The 23,199-nt window shown below is 37.0% G+C and overlaps 1 protein-coding gene and 2 long non-coding RNA genes across 3 annotated transcripts; 2 read left to right on the forward strand and 1 right to left on the reverse strand.

Annotated features, from left to right (window-relative positions):
- The first annotated feature begins 358 nt into the window (after nt 1-358).
- Nucleotides 359-4,327, forward strand: LOC131520765 (uncharacterized). Its single transcript, XR_009266129.1, has 3 exons — nt 359-683; nt 3,095-3,143; nt 3,867-4,327. It is a non-coding gene; the product is annotated as an uncharacterized LOC131520765 (long non-coding RNA).
- LOC131520764 (uncharacterized) lies at nt 2,310-8,648 on the reverse strand. The gene is made up of 3 exons (XR_009266128.1): nt 8,339-8,648; nt 3,611-3,776; nt 2,310-3,292 (listed from the first exon to the last, which is right to left on the reverse strand). It is a non-coding gene; the product is annotated as an uncharacterized LOC131520764 (long non-coding RNA).
- Nucleotides 8,014-22,835, forward strand: masp1 (MBL associated serine protease 1). The gene is given in 15 exon segments (XM_058745232.1): nt 8,014-8,031; nt 11,151-11,337; nt 12,030-12,252; nt 14,250-14,427; nt 14,513-14,644; nt 16,091-16,287; nt 16,740-16,887; nt 16,995-17,113; nt 17,228-17,306; nt 19,424-19,474; nt 19,477-19,542; nt 19,624-19,695; nt 20,003-20,074; nt 20,896-21,752; nt 21,754-22,835. Coding segments are annotated over 14 exon segments (2,247 nt in total). The 5' UTR covers nt 8,014-8,031; nt 11,151-11,323; the 3' UTR covers nt 21,793-22,835.
- The last annotated feature ends 364 nt before the right edge of the window (nt 22,836-23,199 follow it).

Here is a 23,199-nt window from a genome sequence, read left to right on the forward strand (position 1 = left end):
ATATTTAATTAAGAACTTAAAAAATTATATTTAAAAAAATTACAGTGTAAAATAATATGAAACATTTAACATTTTACAATCATTTTACACTTATTGGCTTTCAAAATATCTTTTTATTTTGCAGAAGAATGATTACCCTTTTTTTTGGTGAACTATTCCTTCAAGTGTTTTAAACCTTTAAACATGGCAAACTTTGTCAAATCCATTATTTCATGCCCTAAAGCACTCACCAGCATCTTATAAACAACTTTTTTCACACATGCATGCTAACACACATACACTCTTATTCTGAATCTATTTAACACTGTTCCTTCATGAGGGGTTTGTTCCCTGAAACGTGGGGAGGTTAATTCAGTTCCACCTTAAACTCAAAAGCATTCTCCAGATCTGCTCACATTCATGCATCCCGAAGCAGTTCCATGTCTCTTTTGGGGATTCAGAACTGATTCAAATTGGAGTTGGATCCCTCTCTTGAGAGCCAAAACTGCCAGTATCTGAGTAATTGGATGCAGGTGTGAAGATATAACGTCTTTATGGGGGAAAAACCAACGTAAGAGAGACCCCAAGAGGAAAACGTCCAAACTTAGAATTTAAAAAAGTCAGAAGCAAACTCAGAAAATGAGACACCGCTGTGTGAATGAGGAGAAAAGGCCTTTGGCTGTGCGAGTAATGGGGAGAAATACGTAAGTGTCATAGAGTGTTAAACTGGATTTCTCCATGCTTTAATAATGCGAACAGATAAGCATTGTCTCTCTCTCACAGACCACATGCAAATACACAAAGTGCAATCATGAGAATCTAAATCTATGATGGGTTAGTAATGATGTCTACAGAGAGCTGAAAACTCAATCAGAGCCTCAGCATGTGCGTGTGTGTGCATATTTGCATGTGTAGTCTTTGCAAATGCGACCAGGTCTGTCTGCCTGTGTTTTTCTCCATCATTAGCAGCTCTCAGGGGGGCAGTGGCCTGCGGGGTGTGTATGCTGATGACATAGCACCCCTTGCGCTTACTCCTAATGGCATACTTTCCTCATAACTCATTAAATCTCTCTTCCTCTCTGTGAAGGGAGTGTGAATGCATTTCTGTAAACTAGCCTTTGAAATCTCTATAACCTTTCATTCATTTTCAACCATAATGTACTTCTAAATGATCTTTGTGACACTTCACCCGCTTCACTCATAATCTTTAATGATTAGTCAGTGGGTAGCACCTTATTTTGGACAAGAATGAAAATGAGGCTGTGAGGGATTGAGGTACAGTGCGTTCAATGGATTGTACTTTTGTTTAACAACATATCGATTGTTCAACTGAGGAAACATTTTTGAGGAAAACAACTACGGACTTCAAATACAAAAACTCATAAAACAGTTTTGAACGTGTGCTGTGAAAATTGCGTGATATTGTAAATAGCTTACTACTGTCTATCCCTGATGCATCATCGTTTTCATCTGCATTAAATTCAATATGGCGTCTCTGACTAAGGTTTAGTGTTAAAGGAATAGTTCACCCAAAAATGAAAATTCTGTCATTAATTACTCACCCTCATGTTGTTCCAAACCCGTAAGACTTTTGTTCATATTCGGAACACAAATTAATATATTTTTGATGCATTCCGAGAGCTCTCTGAGCCTCCATATACAGCAAGGATCCTTACGATCAAGGCTCAGAAACGTAGCAAGGAGATCGTTAAAATAATCCATGTGACATCAGTGGTTCAACCTTAATGTTATAAAGCTACAAGAAGACTTTTTATGTGCAAAGAAAACAAAAATAACGACTTTATTCAACAATTTGTCTCTTCCGTGTTACCCTGGCGGCATTTTGCAGAGTATCACATACGTAAGCACCGTACACGGATACACTGTTTACGCTTTGATCTGAACGTAAACAACGTATCCGCGTACATACGTTTCATAAGTTGCTTACATATGCGATGCTTTTCAAAATGGCGCTATAGGGTGACGCAGAGGAGACAAATTGTTGAATCAAGTCGTTATTTTTGTTTTCTTTGCACACAAAAATTATTCTTGTAGCTTTATAACATTACGGTTGATCCACTGATGTCACATGGACTATTTTAACGATCTCCTTGCTACGTTTCTGAGCCTTGATCGTGTAAGGATCCTTGCTGTCTATGGGAGGGTCAGAGAGCTCTCGGAATGCATCAAAATATCTTCATTTGTGTTCCGACGATGAACAAAGGTCTTACGGGTTTGGAACGAGTAATTAATAACAGAATTTTCATTTTTGGGTGAACTATCCCTTTAATTTCACGGCAAAACAGTTATGAGGCCTAAATAAGAAAGATGGTAAAAGTTTGTGAAACAAGCTGAAGGTTTTGGATTCACTAAAAAGAATCAGCTCATAAGAGTCATTCATTTGAAAAATCAGGCTAAACTGGTTTCGGGAAACAGGAAACAGTGGTTGTGCCGTGTGTTTTGATTTACTAAAAGATTCAGCTTAGAAGAGTCATTTGTTCGGACTGCATTACTGGCAATGTATATTTTTGATTCACTAAATAGAACTAGCTCACAAGAGTCATTTGTTTGAAAAAATCAGGCTAAACTGGTTGTGCTGTTTGTTATGATTCATTAAAAGAATCAATTCATGAGAGTTATTTGTATGGGAATCCGACTGCATTAGTGGTGCTGTATTATTTTGATTCACTAAAAGAACTCAAGAGTCTTTCGTTTGGAATTCAGGGTCGCGCTGTGTTATACAATTCACCTAAAGAATTGGGCTACACTTGTCTTGCTGTATCTTGATTATATCGATTCACTAAACAGAACTGGCTAAAAGTAATTTGTTCATGAATTGGGTTGTGTTGTATAGCCTAGCCTTTATTTGTTTCCATGCAGCCCACGAGGACAACTTAGAAAGATGCTTCTTGGCACAATCTTTTCATTATATACAAAACATCCTATAAATTATAATTCACAGCTCGGGTAAAATATGATTTGTTTGGCAGAGGCACCAAAATACTACTGAATGCTACTGAAACTCTGTGACGTGGAGTTGCATCATAACTCAGTAATATCTGCTAAAAGCAACGTGATTGATGCTATAATAACTAATCTACTTTTCTTTCTACAGTATCTCTGTCCGGTCCATCTATGGTATTTCCCCATCACATCAAGACTTGGTAAGTCTTGTCAAATGAAACAAGTTCATTAGCTGTATTTACATATAATTTGCATAACCAATATCACAACTGACTTGAAAAGCATTGTGGGTAATAGACAGCAGCAGCGCCAGGCTGGAGATCCTCATTTCCACACAGTATGTGTTTAACTGATAAAGAGAAAAGAGGGATGGCTTTGGTGTGCGCTTAACTGATAAAAATTGAGATGATTTTTTTACGGGGTTTCACTGAAATAACGACTTCTCTATTTGCAGTAATCTGTTCTCTCGGAATCAATTACTGACGTAGCCAGTGAAACCCCTTTCTGACACAATATACATTAACACACACACAATTTAAGATGCAAAATCTTGAATACACAATTTTCCACCAATAAAAACCTATTGTTTTAGCATTCTGTATCACTTCTGTGGAATACCGGTACTGAATATAACATCAAATGCACATTGTTCAGCACACACACTTACTTGATCTCAATATATAAAGCCAATCAAAGACCAACAAGAGGCTTATCCTGGATCTGTCTGAAGATGATTGTCTCTGATCGCTACAGTGATGAGTGGGTCGGGGTTGCTGGTGAAAAGCATTATGGGAGTAGATAGAGATCAGGCAGGACGTGCCTCATGACTTTATCTGAAGGAACACAAGGATAAGATCATCAGATATTCTTTCTCCTAATACTTATCATCATCATCTTCCTCCATGCCTTTTTTTTCCCCAAAGCTTCGGACAGTGATGTGAGGTGCTGCTGTGTTTGACCTTGACAGGATTATGGATCCAGCAAAGAGGCTGAAGAGGGTAATGGAGGTGAACATCTCCACTGGGGCACACTGAGACTTTTATAAGCCAACCACACACAAACGACAAAGAGGGAAAACAGAAAACAGTTGTTGACTTCCAACTTTTGGTTGGTGAATGGTGTTCATCTCAGCTGGAAATGGCACGTTTTTCCCAATAAGCCTATTTTGGAAATATATTTAATAAAAAAAACATATTGAGAGTGATATGAAGAAGGGATTAAGCCTTGTATTATGTTGCAGGGCTGTTTGACCCGAACTGATTTTTTGGGGTTTTTGGAAATACTGGTAAAAAAAAAAGGTCAAATTCTCAATATTTTGTCACTTTTTCGTATTGAGGATCATGAACATGCACAAAAAGAAATCTATTTTATTTAAATTTATGTCAGTTTCTCAGCTATCCTAAGGGTGTTTTACTTATGTTAATCCATTTATGCTTTCATCTGAATAAGTTTACACTACATTGATGGTCTTCCTGCAGTACATGTATGTCAAAGGGATTGTTCACCCAAAAATGAAAATTCTGTCATTAATTACTCACCCTAATGTCGTTCCAAACCCAGAAGACCTTTGTTCATCTTCGGAACACAAATTAAGATATTTTGATGGAATCTGAGAGCTCTCTGACCCTCCATAGACAGCAATGATATTACCACGATCAACGCACAGAAACGTAGTAAGGATATTGATAAAATGGTCCATGTGACATCAGGGGTTCAACCGTAATTTTTACGAAGCTGCGAGAACACTTTTTGTGCGCAAAGAAAACAATAATAAAATAATTTATTCAGCAGTTCTTCTCCCCGAGTTACTGTTTTCTGTCATTTTGAAGAGTACCCCAGAACGTAATCAACGCAATGAGCCATTGTTTACGTTCAGCATGCACGCGCTGTCTACTGAACGTAAACAACGCTGATTATGTTCAGTGAAGCAAACTGCTGAATAAATTATGTTATTATTGTTTTCTTTGCGCACAAAAAGTATTCTCGTAGCTTCGTAAAAATTACAGTTGAATCCCTGATGTCACATGGACTATTTTACCGATCTCCTTGCTACATTTCTGTGCCTTGATCGTGGTAATACCATTGCTGTCTAAAGGAGGGTCAGAGAGCTCTCAGATTCCATCAAAAATATCTTAATTTGTGTTCCGAAGATGAACAAAGGTCTTACAGGTTTGGAACGACATGAGGGTGAGTAATTATTGACAGAATTTTCATTTTTGGGTGAACTAGCCCTTTAATTTTGCTTGGCATGATGATCAGCACTACTGTTTGAGCTTGAGGAAAGTACACAGAATAAGTGCTTTTCCACACTTCTTCTGTTCGCAATGTTAAATGTTTTTAAACTTAAAAAAAAAAAAACAGTTGCAATGCTGTTTGCATACAGTTTCTGACAAAATGTTTAAATGTAAATGTTAAATTCAGCTTTAAAAATCATATGGTCTCATGTTTTTTTAAAATAATTTTGTGTACTACCTGTTAATGTTAAAGGTTCACTGTTTTACATAATGTTTTCATATAGTATAATTTTTGGTCAATTATACTGAATCCAATTAGGATACCATAAAAACTGTACCCAGAATTTAAATGTAAATTAAGTAAATAAAAGACAGACAGAAAGAGAGCGACATTTACGTAAACAAGTGTTGGATGATGTCACATTCTCCTGAAGGGTGAAAAAGAGACAGACAAGGATAGGTGTGGAAGATAAATGATGGAAGAGGAAAAAGGTGGGAGGGGATGGAGGGTGAGGGATGAGGTTCCTCTGTTCAGTCTCCATTGTTGTGCTGTCTGTGTGAAGGAGGCCATTACCCTCACAAAGGAGACAAAGTCCCTTAATTCAGGCATTCAAGTAGACAATGCAGCCACTGCTGCAGGAGCCTGCTGATATAACGCCTCTTTAACCCTGAAGCCTCCCACACACACACACACACACACACACGTAATCAAAACATACACAAACATGCATGCATGCATATGCATATATACAAACTCTTACAAGCATATGCACACATGCACTTACAAACAAATCACATCGCCCACTCATATCATATTTATATATCATCATGTCTCAAACATTATCATTATTTGATTCCAGAATGTGTGCATTTGTGTGAGTAGGCTACCATATGCTAATCATCCATTTTGTCATCTTTATTATTTGAAGCCGTGGTAACGAATGTCTAAAACCAGATATTGAAAAACCCAGCATTTTCATCATGGCCATAAACAAAACCACCATCTTTCACAACAAAAAAGGTTTTTGTGATGAGAAACACTTTACCTGCGCTTTCATGGTCACTGACACATGCGTATACACAGATTGTGCTGAAAGATCTTCTGGCTGATAGTGTTTGACAGACCTTAATATGTGACTAATGTGTGATTCATTTTCATTTCATAAAGTCAGCCATGACTCAAAATGAGAAGAATATTGAGCAGAACTGTTTACTGTGTGTGTGTGTGTGTTTGCCTGCTATGGAGTAATTTATCTTGGATATTTATTGATTAAAGTATTAAGCTTCTGAGGGAAACAGGGTCAGTTTAATGTGTGGTAAGATTAAAGATCTGTAGACCTGCACACACACAGCTCATTAAATGCAATTAAACTTTAGCACTGTAATAAGAGTAATTATATTTCAATGGAGTTTGGAAATAAAGTTTTCAAAAAGTGCCCCATGTGGGACATGAAAGAGATAAAGTAATACAAAGGCATACACAAAATGAAAGGGAGGTGCGCATGTTTGCATAGTTGGAATTGCTCATTAAGTATGAATATTTTCAATATGGGAGGCTATTTTCGCAGTGGCTAAATGTGCATATACCTCTCCACTAGTAAATGGCAGTATGTAAATAAGTAAGATCATTCATGAAACAGTACATGAACAATACCCAGATTGTATTGTGTGCATGAAGTAGGGCCTACATTGTACACCTATCTGAGGGGCACGTTGTAACATGACAATAAGACAACTTAAAATGTGATCTGTTCTAATGAAAAAAAATATGCAAGACACTAAAATATTTTGTAAATAAAATACAATTCGCTTTTTCAAATTTTTCACCTGTTTCTCGTGGTTTCTCATTAAGATTCATAAAAGTAAGTAGTGAAAATTGCATCGCTAATTTCATAGAATTGCATAGTTTAATTGTTATTCGATCTACGTCATCAATGTTCGCGGCGGCCATGTTGTTGACATAGAAACCACGGCAACTGTCAGTCTGTCAATTGACAAGCTAGGCAGCTTCGGTATTATCCATGGTATTATCGCTGTATTTTTTTTAAACAGCGCGATGTGTGTTGTGTAATACACGGCTGTTCTAACAGCAGCAATAAGAACCCCGGAGTTAGTTTTTATGCGATACCGACTGTCAGAAAACGCGAAGGGAAGGAGACAGAGGAGTTGAGCCAGCGCAGGAGAGACTTGTGGCTAACGTTAGCTAGGATAAATAGGCTAAACTTTCAGCCAACTCCCCACAGCGAAGTCTGTTCCCATCATTTTACCACAGGTAACGTTAGGGATATAACGTTATGCCTCACAGAAAAGTCTGTTCCCATCATTTCATCACATGTAGGCTAACGTTACAGTTTTTACATAACTTAAAGTTACCTCACAGCAAAGTCTGTCCCCATAATTTTATCACATATGGTTAGCTGTAAGCAGTGGCTTAAACTGCTCTTTCAAATAGAGGAAGCTGCCATACATTGAGACAATTATTAAATTAGTATCAATAACTATATGAACATATAGGTCTGGCATTGATACTAGGTAGAGAATTAGTGCTTGTATGATACTGTGTTATTTTGTTATGCGGATATTGTATGAACGAGATAGTTATAAATATCCGGTTAAGTGACGGCTGGCAATAAGGACGGATCTTTACTTAAGGCTGTTGGGTCTATTTGATATGGGTCCACACCAATCAAGCTTATCTTCTCTTGATACCGACGAGATGAAGCCATTAGGCTAACTTACTTCTCCCCTCAACTCAAATCTAGGGGCGGGCAAATGTCATGTCAACAAAATGGCCGCGGTTAGTTACTTCAGGTGTTACAACGTTGCCCATCTGCTCAACTGGAATTTAAAACTGGTTAGTGTCTTCTGCTAGTTAGCGAAGCATTAAAGAATATCTAAACTGCTAAATACCAGATTGAAGATTGAAATAATAGCAGATTTGTGTCATTTTAAATGAACACTAAAAACTTAGATGAAAAATTTACTTAAGCCAGAAATGTACTTTTACTACGTTAAAATAAATGTTCGGCGATATCTTCAAATTACTTTAGAATTTTGGCGCACTTTTTTTTCTATGTAGTTTTGACATGGCAACCAGTAAGTACTGTAAATTTGGTTATGCTAGCATGTGTGGAAATATTTAAACCATGTGTGTTACTAACCTAGGGTGATCACACGTGCCATTTTTCCCGGACGTGTCCTGGCCAGGATTTCTATATTGCTTTAATTCAAAGTACCTCGAGAGCGTTTCAAAAGCATAAGGAACCGATGTCATACACCGATCCTAGATATCCAAGATCAGGGGTGTCAAACTCAGTTCCTGGAGGGCCGCAGCCCTGCAGAGTTTAGTTCCAACACGCATACCATGTAGTTTTCAAATAAGCCTGAAGGACTTGATTAGCTGGATCAGGTGTGTTTAATTAGGGTTGCATCTAATCTCTACAGTGCTCTGGCTGGCCCTCCAGGAACTGGGTTTGACACCCCTGTCCTAGATCCTATATTTTAGGAAATATAGAAATCCTGGCCAGGATACAGCCAGGAAAAATGGCACGTATGGTCACCCTATTACCCTGTGTTAGTTTGTGCCCTGTGCACCCCTATGAGAATTCAGGCACAGCTTCAACCTGTTGCCAATACTCTGCCCTTACAAAACATTACCATGGCAATTACTACTACATAGTTGCTACTACGACAAGATCATTATAAATTTAAGCCAATGTAAATAATATCACAAAATATCACTAAAAATTGTGCTACTTGCCTCTGTCACAGGCTCTTACTGTGGCCCGCGTATGTTAGCCAATCAGAGGACTTGATGTTGACTTTCTAATTGTGACATGAGTAGGGGCGGGGCTACATGTTTACCTATACAATTGCAGTATTTGGGGAAACCTGCTCTAGTTTAGCAGAAATCGCTTTAAAAATACGATCTCCTATATATAAAATAAGACCTAGTGTCTTATTTAACAACAGTGGTGGCTAATTACGTGCAAGTTACTTGGGAACTTCATGTAACGTTACGATCTGCTGTGTTTTGGTTAACGTAGTTTTGTGAGGCCTTACCTTGCGTTGAAAGTTAGCATTACTGGCCAACTTTAAACTTTGAAACTTTTTTCTCTTCTCTTACCTTGCCATGTTTCCTTTTTCATTTTTTTAAACCTTCATACAATTTTCTTATAAACATTTAAGAAAAGTAATCTCAGTGTGACTAGGAGTTCGCTCGTGAATATTCCTGAAGCGTCCAGTCACGTAAACTAATTAAAATTCATCAGTCAAGCAGTCAGCATATTAGGAGCAGAAAGGAGTTTGTCATCTGGCAGAAAGCGATCATGAGCTTGCAGAGGTGCCAACAGTTCCCTCTAGATGTCAAAAAGCTAATAGCACTCCATTCAATTCTATTGACTCTGTCACCTATCCACTGCAATTCCCAACGCAACCTTACAGTGGCAGCTGCCATTTAGAAGACATTGTTTATCCAGAGTAATAGTGCACTGATTCTATCCTCCTAAAGCACCTGGGGTTAAGTACCTTGCTTAAGGGCACATTGGTAGTAATGCTGGATTTTGTTCTAGTTACTCAGTTACCATGACCTGTAACTGGACCTTCACCCATTAACGATCTGGCAACACACAACTCAGTCATCTGCTTTTACAAAGTTCATATTTACAGTGATCATTTTACTCTTTGTCCCCTTTGCTATTTTGTGTTTTCGGTGTCTTTCACACACACTCATTGCTTTTCTAAAACAGCTCATTACCCACCTGTCGACTATAGCAGTGTTGTTCTTATAGTCCAATTACCTCTCTCTCTCGCTGTATCTCATACTGAGAGAGAAAACAGCAGGATATGGATCTTTCTGGAATTAAAGGACTTTTGGTTTAAACACATTAATCAGCTCCCATCACCCACAGTGATAACCCATTAGAAATCTGGATTGGACACACATACGTCGAGGCGACCTCAAACAAGGACAGGTGTTACCTAGTGGCCATTGAACACATTACACAAAATTAGAAAAAAATCAGTTATCAATCAGTGTGATTTGAGAGCTAACATATCATTGTCAGCTGTTATGGGGTAAATATGTGTGATGTTATTCCTACTGTATCTTGTCGGACAAGCATAATTGTGATCCTGGACCACAAAACCAGTCATAAGTCGCAAGGGTGTATTTGTAGCAATAACCAACAATACATTGTATGGGTCAAAATGATTTTTTTTAATGCCAAAAATCATTAGGATATTAAGTAAAGATCATGCTCCATTAAGATATTTTGTAAATTTCCTAATGTAAATATATAAAAACTTAATTTTTTATTAGTAATATGCATTGCTAAGGACTTAATTTGGACAACTTTAAAAGGCAATTTTCTCAATATTTTGATTTTTTTGCACCCTCAGATTCCAGATTTTCAAATAGTTGTACCTCGGCTAAATATTGTCCTATTTATTCAGCTTTCAGATGATGTGTAAATCTCAGTTTAAAAAAATAAAATAAAATAAAAATTACCCTTCTGGTCCAGGGTCACAAATATCTTAAAATCATATGAAATATGATTATAATATCATCTAAGTATGTCAAAATATGGCTTGAGGCTTTGTATGGCCTTGGAAATACAAAGTACTGGCCCCACAGGCCCAGTCTACTCTATGGGTCTTAGTTAGAATGTGAAACTAAGCATGATAAATATAAAAAATGATGAAGCTATAATCCAAATCCATTTCAGACAACATTTTAATTAATGTACATGCTGCTGCTACATGAAATGTTTGTTCATGTCCATATTATTTTGTGATCATAAAATCTGTAAAAATGTTTGGTTGCTTTTTATTTTTTTGTAATGCATACATATAATTTATCTTTCCATGATGTCTTTCTCTTTATGCAAATTGCTACTTGCAATGTTAAAAACACCATCCACGTGTTGTTATTATTGTTGTTTATATTGAAACGTAACGTCTCTTTTGTGCAAGTTACTAGCTGCGTGGGAAAACACAAACTTCCACCCCGCCCCGAGTCCCAACACACACACAGTCCGTGGGGGAGAGAACTCATTGTAAACAGTTGCAATGTTACGTGTGGAGGAAGACTAGAGTTCAGACGGGAATGCAGCACCTTTCCAACTTACAGAGGAATTTATAAAGTCATGGAGCTCACACGGTGAGAACTTTCTTTCACTTATTCAGTAGGCTAAGGTTCCACTTAAGTGGTCTGAGATGCATCGAATAATACCAGTCTGTTCTTATCATCAACAAACTTTTATTATAACCTGCTTGGAATCGATTTTTAACCATTACGTATTTAGTCCGCGTGGGAATGATTCCTTTTAGAGGGGTCAACAACATTTAAGAGAATTCCTGTCAGTAACTTTGCAGCTGAAATCTGTGATTTTTTTCGCCGATCTTTTCACGCCAACTATTTTAAGGTCAACTAAACGTTTTGTAATATACTTGGTATTGGTAGCTATATTAAAAAGGTGATAGATGATCAAGTGATAAATAATGACACCTACCTATTGTACCGTCCGATATAGAATCTAACGAAAAGCGTTTGCAACTTACGGTACTGTTGCTATGGTTACCACTTCACGCGAACGCTATTTATGTTCGCCTGCTGCGAATATTTAGAGAAATCTGAATAACTTGTAATCTAACATATCTTTAGTTACTAAGGCTTTGCTGAACACTATAATTATTCCCCCTCGACCTAACCCCCATTCTCAGATTTGTTACAGGAATGAATTCCACTGAATTAAACTCACTTAATGGAATATTTGACACATTTTGTTTAATCTTAATGTTTAAAATGTTGAATTTGATGTTGTGGTTTAAATAAAATGCCTTTATACACAGTGTCATTGTGATCTTGGCCCAGTGCGTATGGCCCTTGTGGACTCAAGTCATCCACCTAACAGACATGTATGGGACCATCAAGTCTCCAAACTTTCCTGAATCCTATCCGAAAGAGATAGATTTACAGTGGAATATAACTGTACCGGATGGATATCAAATCCGACTCTATTTTATGCACTTCGACATAGAGCCGTCATACTTATGTGAGTACGACTACTTGAAGGTAAGTCAATATTTACAAATGTTTCAATCTCCTTTTTAACAAACTCGCCTCTACTACTTCTTGTTTAAAAAAAAAAGTTACAAAAGGACATTAATCTTACCAGATTTGCAGAGGCAAGTACTGTCTAGAATTGATTTTAATCAGGTTAGATGCCATATTGAATTTAATGTGAGGCTGTGAGGGATGGACTTACAGTCTGTACAATGGCGCACACCGTATTGGTTGTTAATTGTGTAATTTTCACAACTTACAACTTTCAAAACTGTTTAATGGAGTCTTTGTCTACTGAAAGTTTTTTTCAGAAAGACATTTTCTCAGCTGAACAGTCAGTATGTTGTTAAACAACCGTACAATCCATTCCCTCATTACCTCGTTTTCATTCCTGTTAAAAATTAAATATGGCACTGCCCTGACTAAGGTCTATTGTGGTACTGTGGTGGTATCAGATTGTAAAACCATGGTACTGAATGATGATTATTATTATGATATTTTTATGGTACTCCAAGGGAATTGTTTTATGCCAACCAACACTAGAACCTTGGTAAATGTCTAAAAAAAAACCATAGTAGTACTTTGGCACATACATATGTTAGTGTTTCAAAAGTTTAAATGACCTCGTCTATCACCTTTTCTTGGTGTCAATTTCAAAAGCTCTTCGTTTCCGACAGTTAAAGAGCAGCTTGATTCGTCTAGACGCACTCCCAGGCCTTTTATTATAAGCATCTTATTTCCAGTCTCGGGATCTAGTTGTTTAAATGGGTAAGAATGGGTGAGAACAGTGTTTGACGGACAGGTCTGTGGCAGATGCCCTGGTACCCCGGGCAGATGGAGTTAACAGCATTTATTACACAGGAGCCAATGTGTTGCCCACACCACAGGGTGGCATATTCATATTCAAATACCCCCAGTGGGTGCCACAGCAACCTGCTATGGTAACAAGCCACGGCAGTGGACCAAAAACTGGGTGGCAGACAAAAAAAAAAAGGGCACAGAAAAAACTCAGACACAGATATGACCGTTGCAAACATACATGCATTTGGAGATTTAGTGTATAGGGTTTTCATGCATTCTGTGTGACATTGCAGCGAAATGCAGCTTGTCCTGAACTTGAACTCGTTTGTCGTTTTTATATGTGTTATTAACCTGCCTGTGAAACTATTTTGCTTGAGGTGTGGCTGGTGAAATAGCTGTGCAATTAGGATTCTTGCATTGGCATAAGCATGTCTCCCACACATATTTGATTTTAATTGCTGTATCTCTGTGTTGTCTGTGTTTGTGAGGATGTTTGTCTGTGCATTGTGCTCAGGAATTAATTGCCTACGGACATCTTTGGTAACCGTAGGTTACCCTCCGTTCACTGACACGGGTAAAGTAAACACTCAAGCTGGGAGCCAGATAAGAGACACGTTTAGGGCTGTTTGAGTGTATGTGTGTGTGTGTGTGTTTGTAGAAGCACAATGAGGACTTGGCTGTGGTCTCAGTCTGCGGTGTTTGTGTGTATGACTTTGGTTTGATTGACAGTTTGGCTGTCTGCTGAGTGTAATTGTGTTCATGTGCATGCCAGTTTTTGTGTTTGTGCAGATATTTCTTAAATTGAGGGTTTGCCAGCATTCTTTTGGGTAATTTGTGTGGGTACATCCAAAGCAAGAAGCTGGGAGTGTTTGAATTGTGTGGCTTTTTATATGTTCATGCAGGTATATTTAGAAAATGAGAACATTTTCAGTCCTCTGATTATGTCATTTATTCTCCCTCATGTTGTTCCAAATCAATCTGACTTACTTTCTTCTGAAGAAAAAGGGGAAATGTTGTGTAAAAAAGCGGCATGAACATTTTGTAAAATATCTCCTTTTGTTTATAACGAAAGAGACAAAGTTATACCAGTTTGAAACAACATGAAGGTGATTAAATTGTGATCAATTTCTTTCATGATTCTTTGATGAATAGAAAGTTCAAAAGAACAGCATTCATTTAAAATAGAAATCTGTTTGCTCACACAGGTATACTCAGACTCCGAAGAGCCGGCCGTGTTTTGTGGAAAAGAGAATACAGACACAGAACAGGTTCCTGCTGATAATGTCATCACGTCCCCTAGGAACGTGCTCAGTGTGGCGTTCCGTTCAGACTTTTCCAATGAGGAACGCTACTCTGGCTTTGAGGCTCACTTTAGTGCGGTTGGTGAGTGTTTGGAGTAACAAAACAATGCAAATTAATTTCAGTTTCCAACGTCCAGTTTGCTCATTCTCTTTTCTTCTTCTTGCAGATGTCGATGAATGCAGAGACAGAAATGATGAAGATCTTGTCTGTGATCATTTCTGTCACAACTACATCGGTGGCTTCTACTGTTCTTGTCGTTATGGGTTCCTGCTTCATTCTGACAACAGAACTTGCAAAGGTAACATTTCAAAATAGCAAAATTGCTACATTTTCTATATTTGATCAGAACAATCTCTTTTGTGTTATAGTTGGATTTTCCTCTATTGCAGTGATAGGCAACTTCGGTCTTGGAGGGGCGGTGTCCTGCAGAGTTTAGCTCCAACCCTAATCAAACACACCTGCCTGTAACTTTCTAGTGATCTTGAAGACATTGATTAGCTTCTTCAGGTGTGTTTGATTAGGGTTGGAGCTAAACTCTGCAGGTCACTGGCCCTCCAGGACCAAAGTTGCCTATCACTGCTCTAATGTAACAAACTTGCATGTTTGATACATTTTGTAATTCACGTCAACCTAGTGACCCACTTGTAACAAACATAACAGGCCGATGCCAAACAGCCCATTTTTACTAGAACAGAAGTTTGACCCATTTCATTTTCTCCTTGGTGCCGAAAGGTGGTCGAGTTTAAACGTTGTTTATATGTGGCTTGATTAGGAAAATCCTTTAAGTCTCCTAATACTCCTGAAAATGTTGGTTAGTCAGTTAAATTCAAGTCACAACTAAAGAGATCATTCCCTTTTCATGTGTGTGTGCATGACTCTGTCACCTAACGCGCTTATAAGTGTGCACTAGCTGTATACTTAGTTTTAACATCAGTTCAAAAACAGTTATATTTGATGAAAACCGAATGCAATATAGTTGTTCCTGTGGCTCAGTAGTAGAGCATTGCGTTAGCAGCGCAAAAGGTTGTGGGTTCAATTCCCAGGGAACACAAATACTGATAAAAAAAATGTGTAGCCTGAATGCACTTGTAAGTCGCTTTGGATAAAAGCGTCTGCTAAATGCATAAACATAAACATAAATATAGCTGTGTAGGTGGGCTCTTCTCAAACATTTGCTCTAAATTGCATAGATTTTTGTAATAAATCTTGTACCGTTGGATTATCCAGGATTAGTTGTTGGAAATGGAATTCCTAATTAGAAAGCCATACTTTAGGAAAAACCTTGCAGCAGGTTGTTTTGCGATTACATTGTGTAAGTCAAGTAAATACAAATGTACACATATTTATATAATGTTGCCTCACATAGAATTTTGCAATTTTATCATGATTTATGTTGCTGTAATGTGTTGTAGTGGTAGTTAAAGTGTGTGTTGGAGTGTGTCTGTTTTGTGTCTAGCCTTTGCCCCCTCCTCAGCTGATTGTAGCTAAGCACCAACGACTAAATATTTACATTGTGGTGGTCAGTGAAATGTGGATAAACTTGTGAACTTCAAACACCCGATTAGAACGGGAGCTATTACTGCAGCTTCCATGCATTTCAATGCAAGCATAATTCTTATGTTTGAGGGATTTTTAGTGTACAAGGACTTATTTAGTCATTTTATGATCGCTGTTAATGTGTTAATTTTGAATGCTATACTGAATGATAGTGAATTATATAAATGTGTGTTTGTAATCATTGCAGTGGAGTGTAATGAAAGCGTGTACACGGAGCGCTCTGGAGAGATCATCAGTGCTGATTTCCCTAAATCGTACCCAAAAAGCTCTGACTGCACGTACCGCATTGAGCTGGAGGAGGGTTTTCAAATCACTCTGGAGTTTGATGACACCTTTGACATTGAAGACCACCCTGAAGTCACCTGCCCCTACGACTTTATCAAAGTGAGAGTCCTACTGCAATTTTTTTAAATTAAACACATACACAGTTTAACCATCATTATACAACAATATTGACAGAACATTGCATTTGACAAATTCGAATCAAGTATTACAGCTTGTAATTAGTTAATATATTTAAATATAATTTGTTATATTATTAGTATAATATCTCACTTAACATGACATTTACCTCAGAAAAGCCATTCAATGGACATAGCTTGTTGATTAGCTAGAAAAAAAAAATTCTAGAGACGAGCATTTTGTTAAACATATGCACTATATTACATATTCATTGTACTTATACTTTTCATTTATAATTTTGTGCAGCAATTGCATCAACTGATTCAGTTTCAAAAAGCTTAGTTTTTCCCATCACTAATGATAAATATTGATAGATTTGGTTAAAAAAATAAAACATTAAAAAATTCATAACGATAATGGTGCTTTATCCACAGATTAATGCAGGAGACAAGGATTTTGGCCCATTTTGTGGTGAGCAGTCACCAGGGAAGATCCAGACAGGAAGTAACATAGTCAACATCCTGTTTCACAGTGACAGCACTGGAGAGAATCTTGGCTGGAAAGTCACGTACACCTCCACCGGTCAGAGACCGACCAATGCATATTACTACTAAAATTAATTACATCGTATTAATTACTTTTTGAGTATGGGACTACTGTGGCAGAGATGCAAATGTTGTTATCTTCAGGTTCTGAATGCTCTCCTCTTGCGGCGCCCCTTAATGGACACCTGGAGCCGCTGCAGTCTAACTACATCTTCAAAGATCACATTACGCTGACCTGTGACCCTGGATACTCGCTGAGACAGGTCAGGGAGAAGTCGCCATTCACTTCTGCTGATAAAGCCAGTGACTGATGCAAGTTAATTGAAACAATTCAGTACTGTTTTACATCACGCTAACACTCACATTCTCTCTTACAGCGTGATAAAGAATTTGAGCACTATCAGATTGAGTGTCAGAGGGATGGGAAATGGAGCAGTGATGTCCCGCTGTGTAAAAGTAAGTCTATTAACAGAGACTCTGTAATTCTGTTTTCCTCCTGTCTTTTTTTCTCACTTGCCCTTTCTCTCTCTTTTCTTCTTCTTCTTCTTGCTGCCGTCAGAGAAGGAATCTCAAAGGAGGCATCGTTCCCTTCCAAGCATTTTAACCAATCAGATACTGAGTTAAAATCTAAAGGGATTGGCTGGTAACCAGTCACCTTCCACTATGAACTACAACCGCCATAGTTTATTTCCATTACATTCATCAAATGTGACAATTTACGACATTTATATTGTTACAAAAGATTTTTTAACATTCTGTTCATCAAAGAATCTTGAAAACAAAAATGTATCACATATTAAGCAGCACAACTGTTTTCAGCATTGATAATAAAAATAAATGTTTCCAGATAAGCATATTAGAATGATTTCTGAAGGATCATGTGACGCTGAAGACGGGAGTAATGATGCTGAAAATTCAGCTTTGATTTGAACAATATTTCTGTTTTTACTGTATTATTTATCTAATAAATGCAGCTTTATTGCACATAAAAGACTAGGGCAGCTTTGTGTTTCTTTTTAATATTCCAAAGCATTCAGGTATTATTCTTCAGCCATATTTTAAGTATCTCATGACAAAGATGAATTTCATAAATCTCTATATTTTTACTAGGTTTGCTTACCAGTTTACAGCCAAGTTTAAGACTAGTCCTAGACTGAATGGAAATTTAGTTTGGGTTCGTTCAGGCCTACACTCTTAAAAATAAAGGTGCTTCACGATGCCATAGAAGAACCTTTTTGTCTAAATGATTCCATAAAGAACCTTTAACATCTGAAGAACCTTTCGGTTTCACAAAAGGTTCTTTGTGGCAAAAGAAGGTTCTTCAGATTATAAAAATGTAAGAAAGAGATACTTCTTTAAAGAACCTTTGAATGAATGGTTCTTTATTGAACCAAAAACGGTTCTTTTATGGCATCGCTGTGAAGAACCTTTTAAGCACCTTTATTTTTAAGAGTGTAGCCTTAATTTGTACCTGTGAATAACCTAAAATTACAACAATTGTTACTCAGAGTTTATTGTAGTTTGAGGTTTGGTTCTATTGTGAAAAAAGGCAAAAGTGCATTTAATAAAAAAAGATTGAATAGTTAAATAAATATCACTGTTTTTTTTCTCAGCTCAATTGTCTATGAGTATGGATTTTTAATAAGAACTAATTCTGATAAATTCACAGCAAATTGGAAAATAATGATCTGTCACTTTGTTTTGATGATAGATTTTATATCGGATTTTGTTGCTGCAGCTAATACAAGCTGTCTGTGCTAAACTTTATCAGTATTAGGTTTACATCCTCCATGCCTAAGTCTAGTTTTGTTGTTCTGACAGTGAAAGTGTGGTTGAGTTTATGTATCATATAATGTCTCCATCTACTGGTCATTAATGCTGTTTGATAAATAAGTCCCCTGAGCTGAAATAAACCAGTGAGTATGTACATGTATGGATGTGAACGTGATCTTTAGTCAAATATTTTTTTTGAATATATATTTATACATCCCTTAGTCAGTAGTACATATTCCTTTCACTATTTGGTTCATTTTGAGACAGAAATACATAAATGCAGTTTCAGACAGGACAGACTACAAAACTGCCTCACCTGTTGGGAATGGACAGCACATGTTGAAGAGTGGACACTTAATGTTTGGTATGATTGTGATCTTCACCATTTAAATGGTTTATTTGTTCATCACATTAAATCCCTTCCATCATGAATCCTCTCATAATACGCATGGAATGTCCTACTTTAAAATCATTTGAGAATTCCTATAATTATTTTTCTGTAATTTATGATTCATTCTTAACATCCCGTGAGTCACTGTTTTCATTTCATCCTGCTCAAATAAATCCAAACAATGCCAGACTTATATTGTGTCAAACCTGTAATTTTTTTGTAAAAAAAAAAAAAAAAAAATCATAATAATTTTACAATTAAAAGAACCTACACTTTTGAAGATTTTTAAAGAATCTCTTTATTAAATTTTAATAACAATAATATGAATCAAACCAAAATCATCATCCAAAGGATTAAAAAAATGACTAATAGCTTTGTGACTCAATTTCTTTCTCATTATCTCCTTTAGTGGTTGACTGTGGTCCAGTGGATGTAGTTCTGGGTGAGGTGATTTTTGAGAGCCCTGGAACAGTACTGCGTTTGGATCCAGAATCCAGTACAGCTGCAGAGACTCTCCCCAGGTCAACAGTGAGTATTTCACTGTCAGTCATTGACGCATTTAAGTCATATTAGATGTCACTGTGGATTTGACTCTGACTGGCCTTACAGACACTTACAGCTGTCATCAGGGTGGGGAATGGGTGAGTGAGGACGGGACGCCTCTGCCCACCTGTCTACCAGGTATGGTGTGCTACTGAGAGTCACTTATTTTAAAATCACTCTTGCATTAATTAATGTCTATTCAGTTATGTTTAGGTGTTTTATTATAAATATGAACAGGACTTCTTGCATTAATTAATGTCTATTCAGTTTTGTTTAGTTGTTTTATTATAAATATGAACAGGACTTCTTGCATTAATTAATGTCTATTCAGTTTTGTTTAGTTGTTTTATTATAATTATAAACAGGACTTCTTGTTCATAGTTTTAGCATGGTAAAACCTACATGACTACAGTATCTGCCATTGTTGTTTATGTATTTACTGTAGGAGATTTGGAAAGAACATTGAGTACCAATCCTGAATCTCAACTTCCTACTCCACTAGCAAGCACTCCTCTTGGTAAGACTCAAACTTCAAATGTAATGCTTTGGAAATGTTTTGCAGGACATCAGACCAAAAATCATTACGCAGTTCATAACTGACCTCAATGAACCTCGACTTGACTTGACTTTTATTTAGCAATAACACTTTTTATTTTTTATTTTTTTATATTTAAAATAAATTGTGTTCTTTTGAACTTTTTTCATCAAAGGATTCTGAAAAAATATTTAACAGTTTCCACAAACAATATTAATATTAAAATATTAGTTGATGTTAGAATGATTTCTGAACAAAAACTGACATTGACTTCTGAAAATTCAGCTTTGCCATGTCAAGAATAAAACTTTAAAATATATTAAAAAAAAACTGTCAATTCAAATTATTACTGTTTTTTTCTTTATTATTAATCAAATAAATGCAGCCTTCATGAGCATAAGATAATTTTTTCAAAAATATTTAAAAAATCTTACAGACCCTAAAATGTTAATATTATAATTTTTTTTAACATTGTTTAGACCAATTCATATTAAATACAACTGAAAAACATGCTGATTAATATAACTTAAAGTGTGTAAATTATAATAATGATTTATATATCTGTATAATAAAATTTCCCTTCACCAAAGCACAAAGTAACTATTTTCATCCAGTGATTCCATAATCTGTCAACTAAAAACGGTAATATGTCTAATAAAAGTTTAAATTTTACGAGCCTTGTCTTTTTTTTTTTTTTTTTTGGTTTGGGACCCTGTGTCTCTGTTTGCTTTAAGTTACTTTTACACTTGTATTTGTTTCTAAGATTGCATATCCGTGTTAACTTGCATAAGTTTTTGTTTCAGCATGTGGTGAGCAGTCACAGCTCTTCCCAGCCCAGCAGAAGCGAATCGTTGGTGGGAGAACAGCATCTCCTGGTCTGTTCCCCTGGCAGGTTCTGCTCTCAGTAGAGGACGTGTCCCGTGTCCCCGAGGACCGCTGGTTTGGCAGCGGCGCTCTTCTCTCCTCCACTTGGGTTCTCACAGCCGCTCACGTTCTCAGATCTCACCGCCGTGATCTTTCCGTCGTCCCTGTCGCTTCTGAACACATCCGAGTCCACTTGGGCCTCACAGACGTACGGGATAAGCACCTTGCCACCAATCGGTCTGTGGCAAAAGTCATCCTCCATCCTCAGTTTGATCCTCAAAACTATAACAATGACATTGCTCTGGTTAAACTCAGCCAGGAGGTGGTGCTGTCTGCATTAATACGACCCGTGTGTCTACCAAAGCCTGGTGTAAAAGGTCATGCCCTGTTGCCTCTGCCCAACACATTGGGTATAGTGGCTGGTTGGGGCATTAACACAGCCAATGTTTCTGCTTCCACCAGTGGCTTGACCTCAGATTTAGGCACCGTCTCCGAGCTGCTCCAGTATGTGAAACTCCCGGTTGTGCCCCAGGACGAATGTGAAGCTAGTTATGCATCACGCTCCGTCAACTACAACATCACTAGCAATATGTTCTGCGCTGGCTTCTACGAGGGCGGTCAGGACACCTGTTTGGGGGACAGTGGGGGAGCGTTTGTCACCCAGGATGCCCGCAGTGGGAGATGGGTGGCACAAGGACTGGTGTCCTGGGGCGGGCCAGAGGAGTGTGGCAGTCATAGGGTGTATGGGGTGTACACTCGGGTGGCAAACTACGTCCACTGGCTACACAGGCACATGGATGTGGACCGCTGATGGTGAGGAAGTTGGAAAAGTGTAGTGGAGCTGGAAGTCTCTCCTTATTTTTGTCATCTTATTTTATCTTTCTTAGCATTTTCCACAAACTAACTTAAAGCAAGGCAAGAATTACACCCAGAAGTGTTCACAATCTTAGGCTAACAGTTTGTGAATTTATTTGTAGTACAGATGGCACGAACTTGCGCTGGCCGCTTGTGTCAACTAGAAAGAACCATATATTCATCAAGACAATAGCATTTTACTCATCTCATTTTTGGCCCTCTGCTTGGATCTTTCATCCTTTTTCAACATCTGCTGTGGTTTAAAACTTATACTATACTCTCTTAAAATCGTATTACCCTTCAGTGCTGGTTAAGGTTTATAGCCTATGAAGACAGCATGTATTTTACACTACCGTTAAAGTTTGGGGTCAGTAAGTGTTTTAGGATTTAGCATTTTAAAACAAATTAATACTTTTATTCAGCAAGGATGCATTAAATTGATCAAAAGAGACAGTAAATTTCTATTTCCAATAAAAATAGAATGTTCATAAAAAAATCCTGAAGAAAAAAGATCACCGTTTCCATGAAAATAGTAAGCAACACAACCACTTTCAAGATTGATCATAATAAATGTTTCTTGAGCACCAAAATCAGCATATTAGAATGATTTTTGGAGGATCATGTGACACTGAAGACGAGCTGAAAATTTCGCTTCTCTATCACAGGAATAAATTACATTTTAAAATATATTCAAATAAAAAAGTTATTTTCAATTGTAATAATATTTCGCATTATTACTTTTTTACTGTATTTTTGCACAAATAAATGTAGCCATGGTATACATGTAAAACTCCTTTCAAAAACATTTAAAAAAATTACCTACCCCAAGTATTTTAATGACACCACATAAGCAAAAGATATAATATACATCTTTATATTTATGATGATATAAATCGTTTTATACACCTATCTCAGCACAAATGTAAAATGTTATACTTTTAGAAAAATGGTTACACTCCACTAGCCACTGAACATTTCTATAAAAAATGCACTGATATAGTTACATTGTTATGTTTGCACACATTGATGTAATATGAATGAAATAAATGTTTTAAGAAACCTGGTGCTTTACTTGCTTTATTTATCTAACGTTGTGAGATAGCTTTATTACAAGTATTTGTCTTTATCTGTCAACTTATTACCCACAAACTAAGGTTTCACTTTCATTGTCTTTCTATTCCCCAAGTAGGCTAAATATTTACTTGTACAGTAAAGTGTCTACACTTACAAGTACCTAACTACAAGGGTAACCAAATGGATCTAAACCAACCAGATATCAACAATCATAGACGTGTATATGTTCACTAATCAGCACCAGAATTAAGTTGCAATCTCATTTATTCTGTAAATATTTTAGCAGCTTGCATTAATAAGTTGAAATAAGACAG

The sequence above is a fragment of the Onychostoma macrolepis genome, chromosome 15, assembly GCF_012432095.1.
Source record: "Onychostoma macrolepis isolate SWU-2019 chromosome 15, ASM1243209v1, whole genome shotgun sequence".
Taxonomy (NCBI): Eukaryota; Metazoa; Chordata; class Actinopteri; order Cypriniformes; family Cyprinidae; genus Onychostoma; species Onychostoma macrolepis.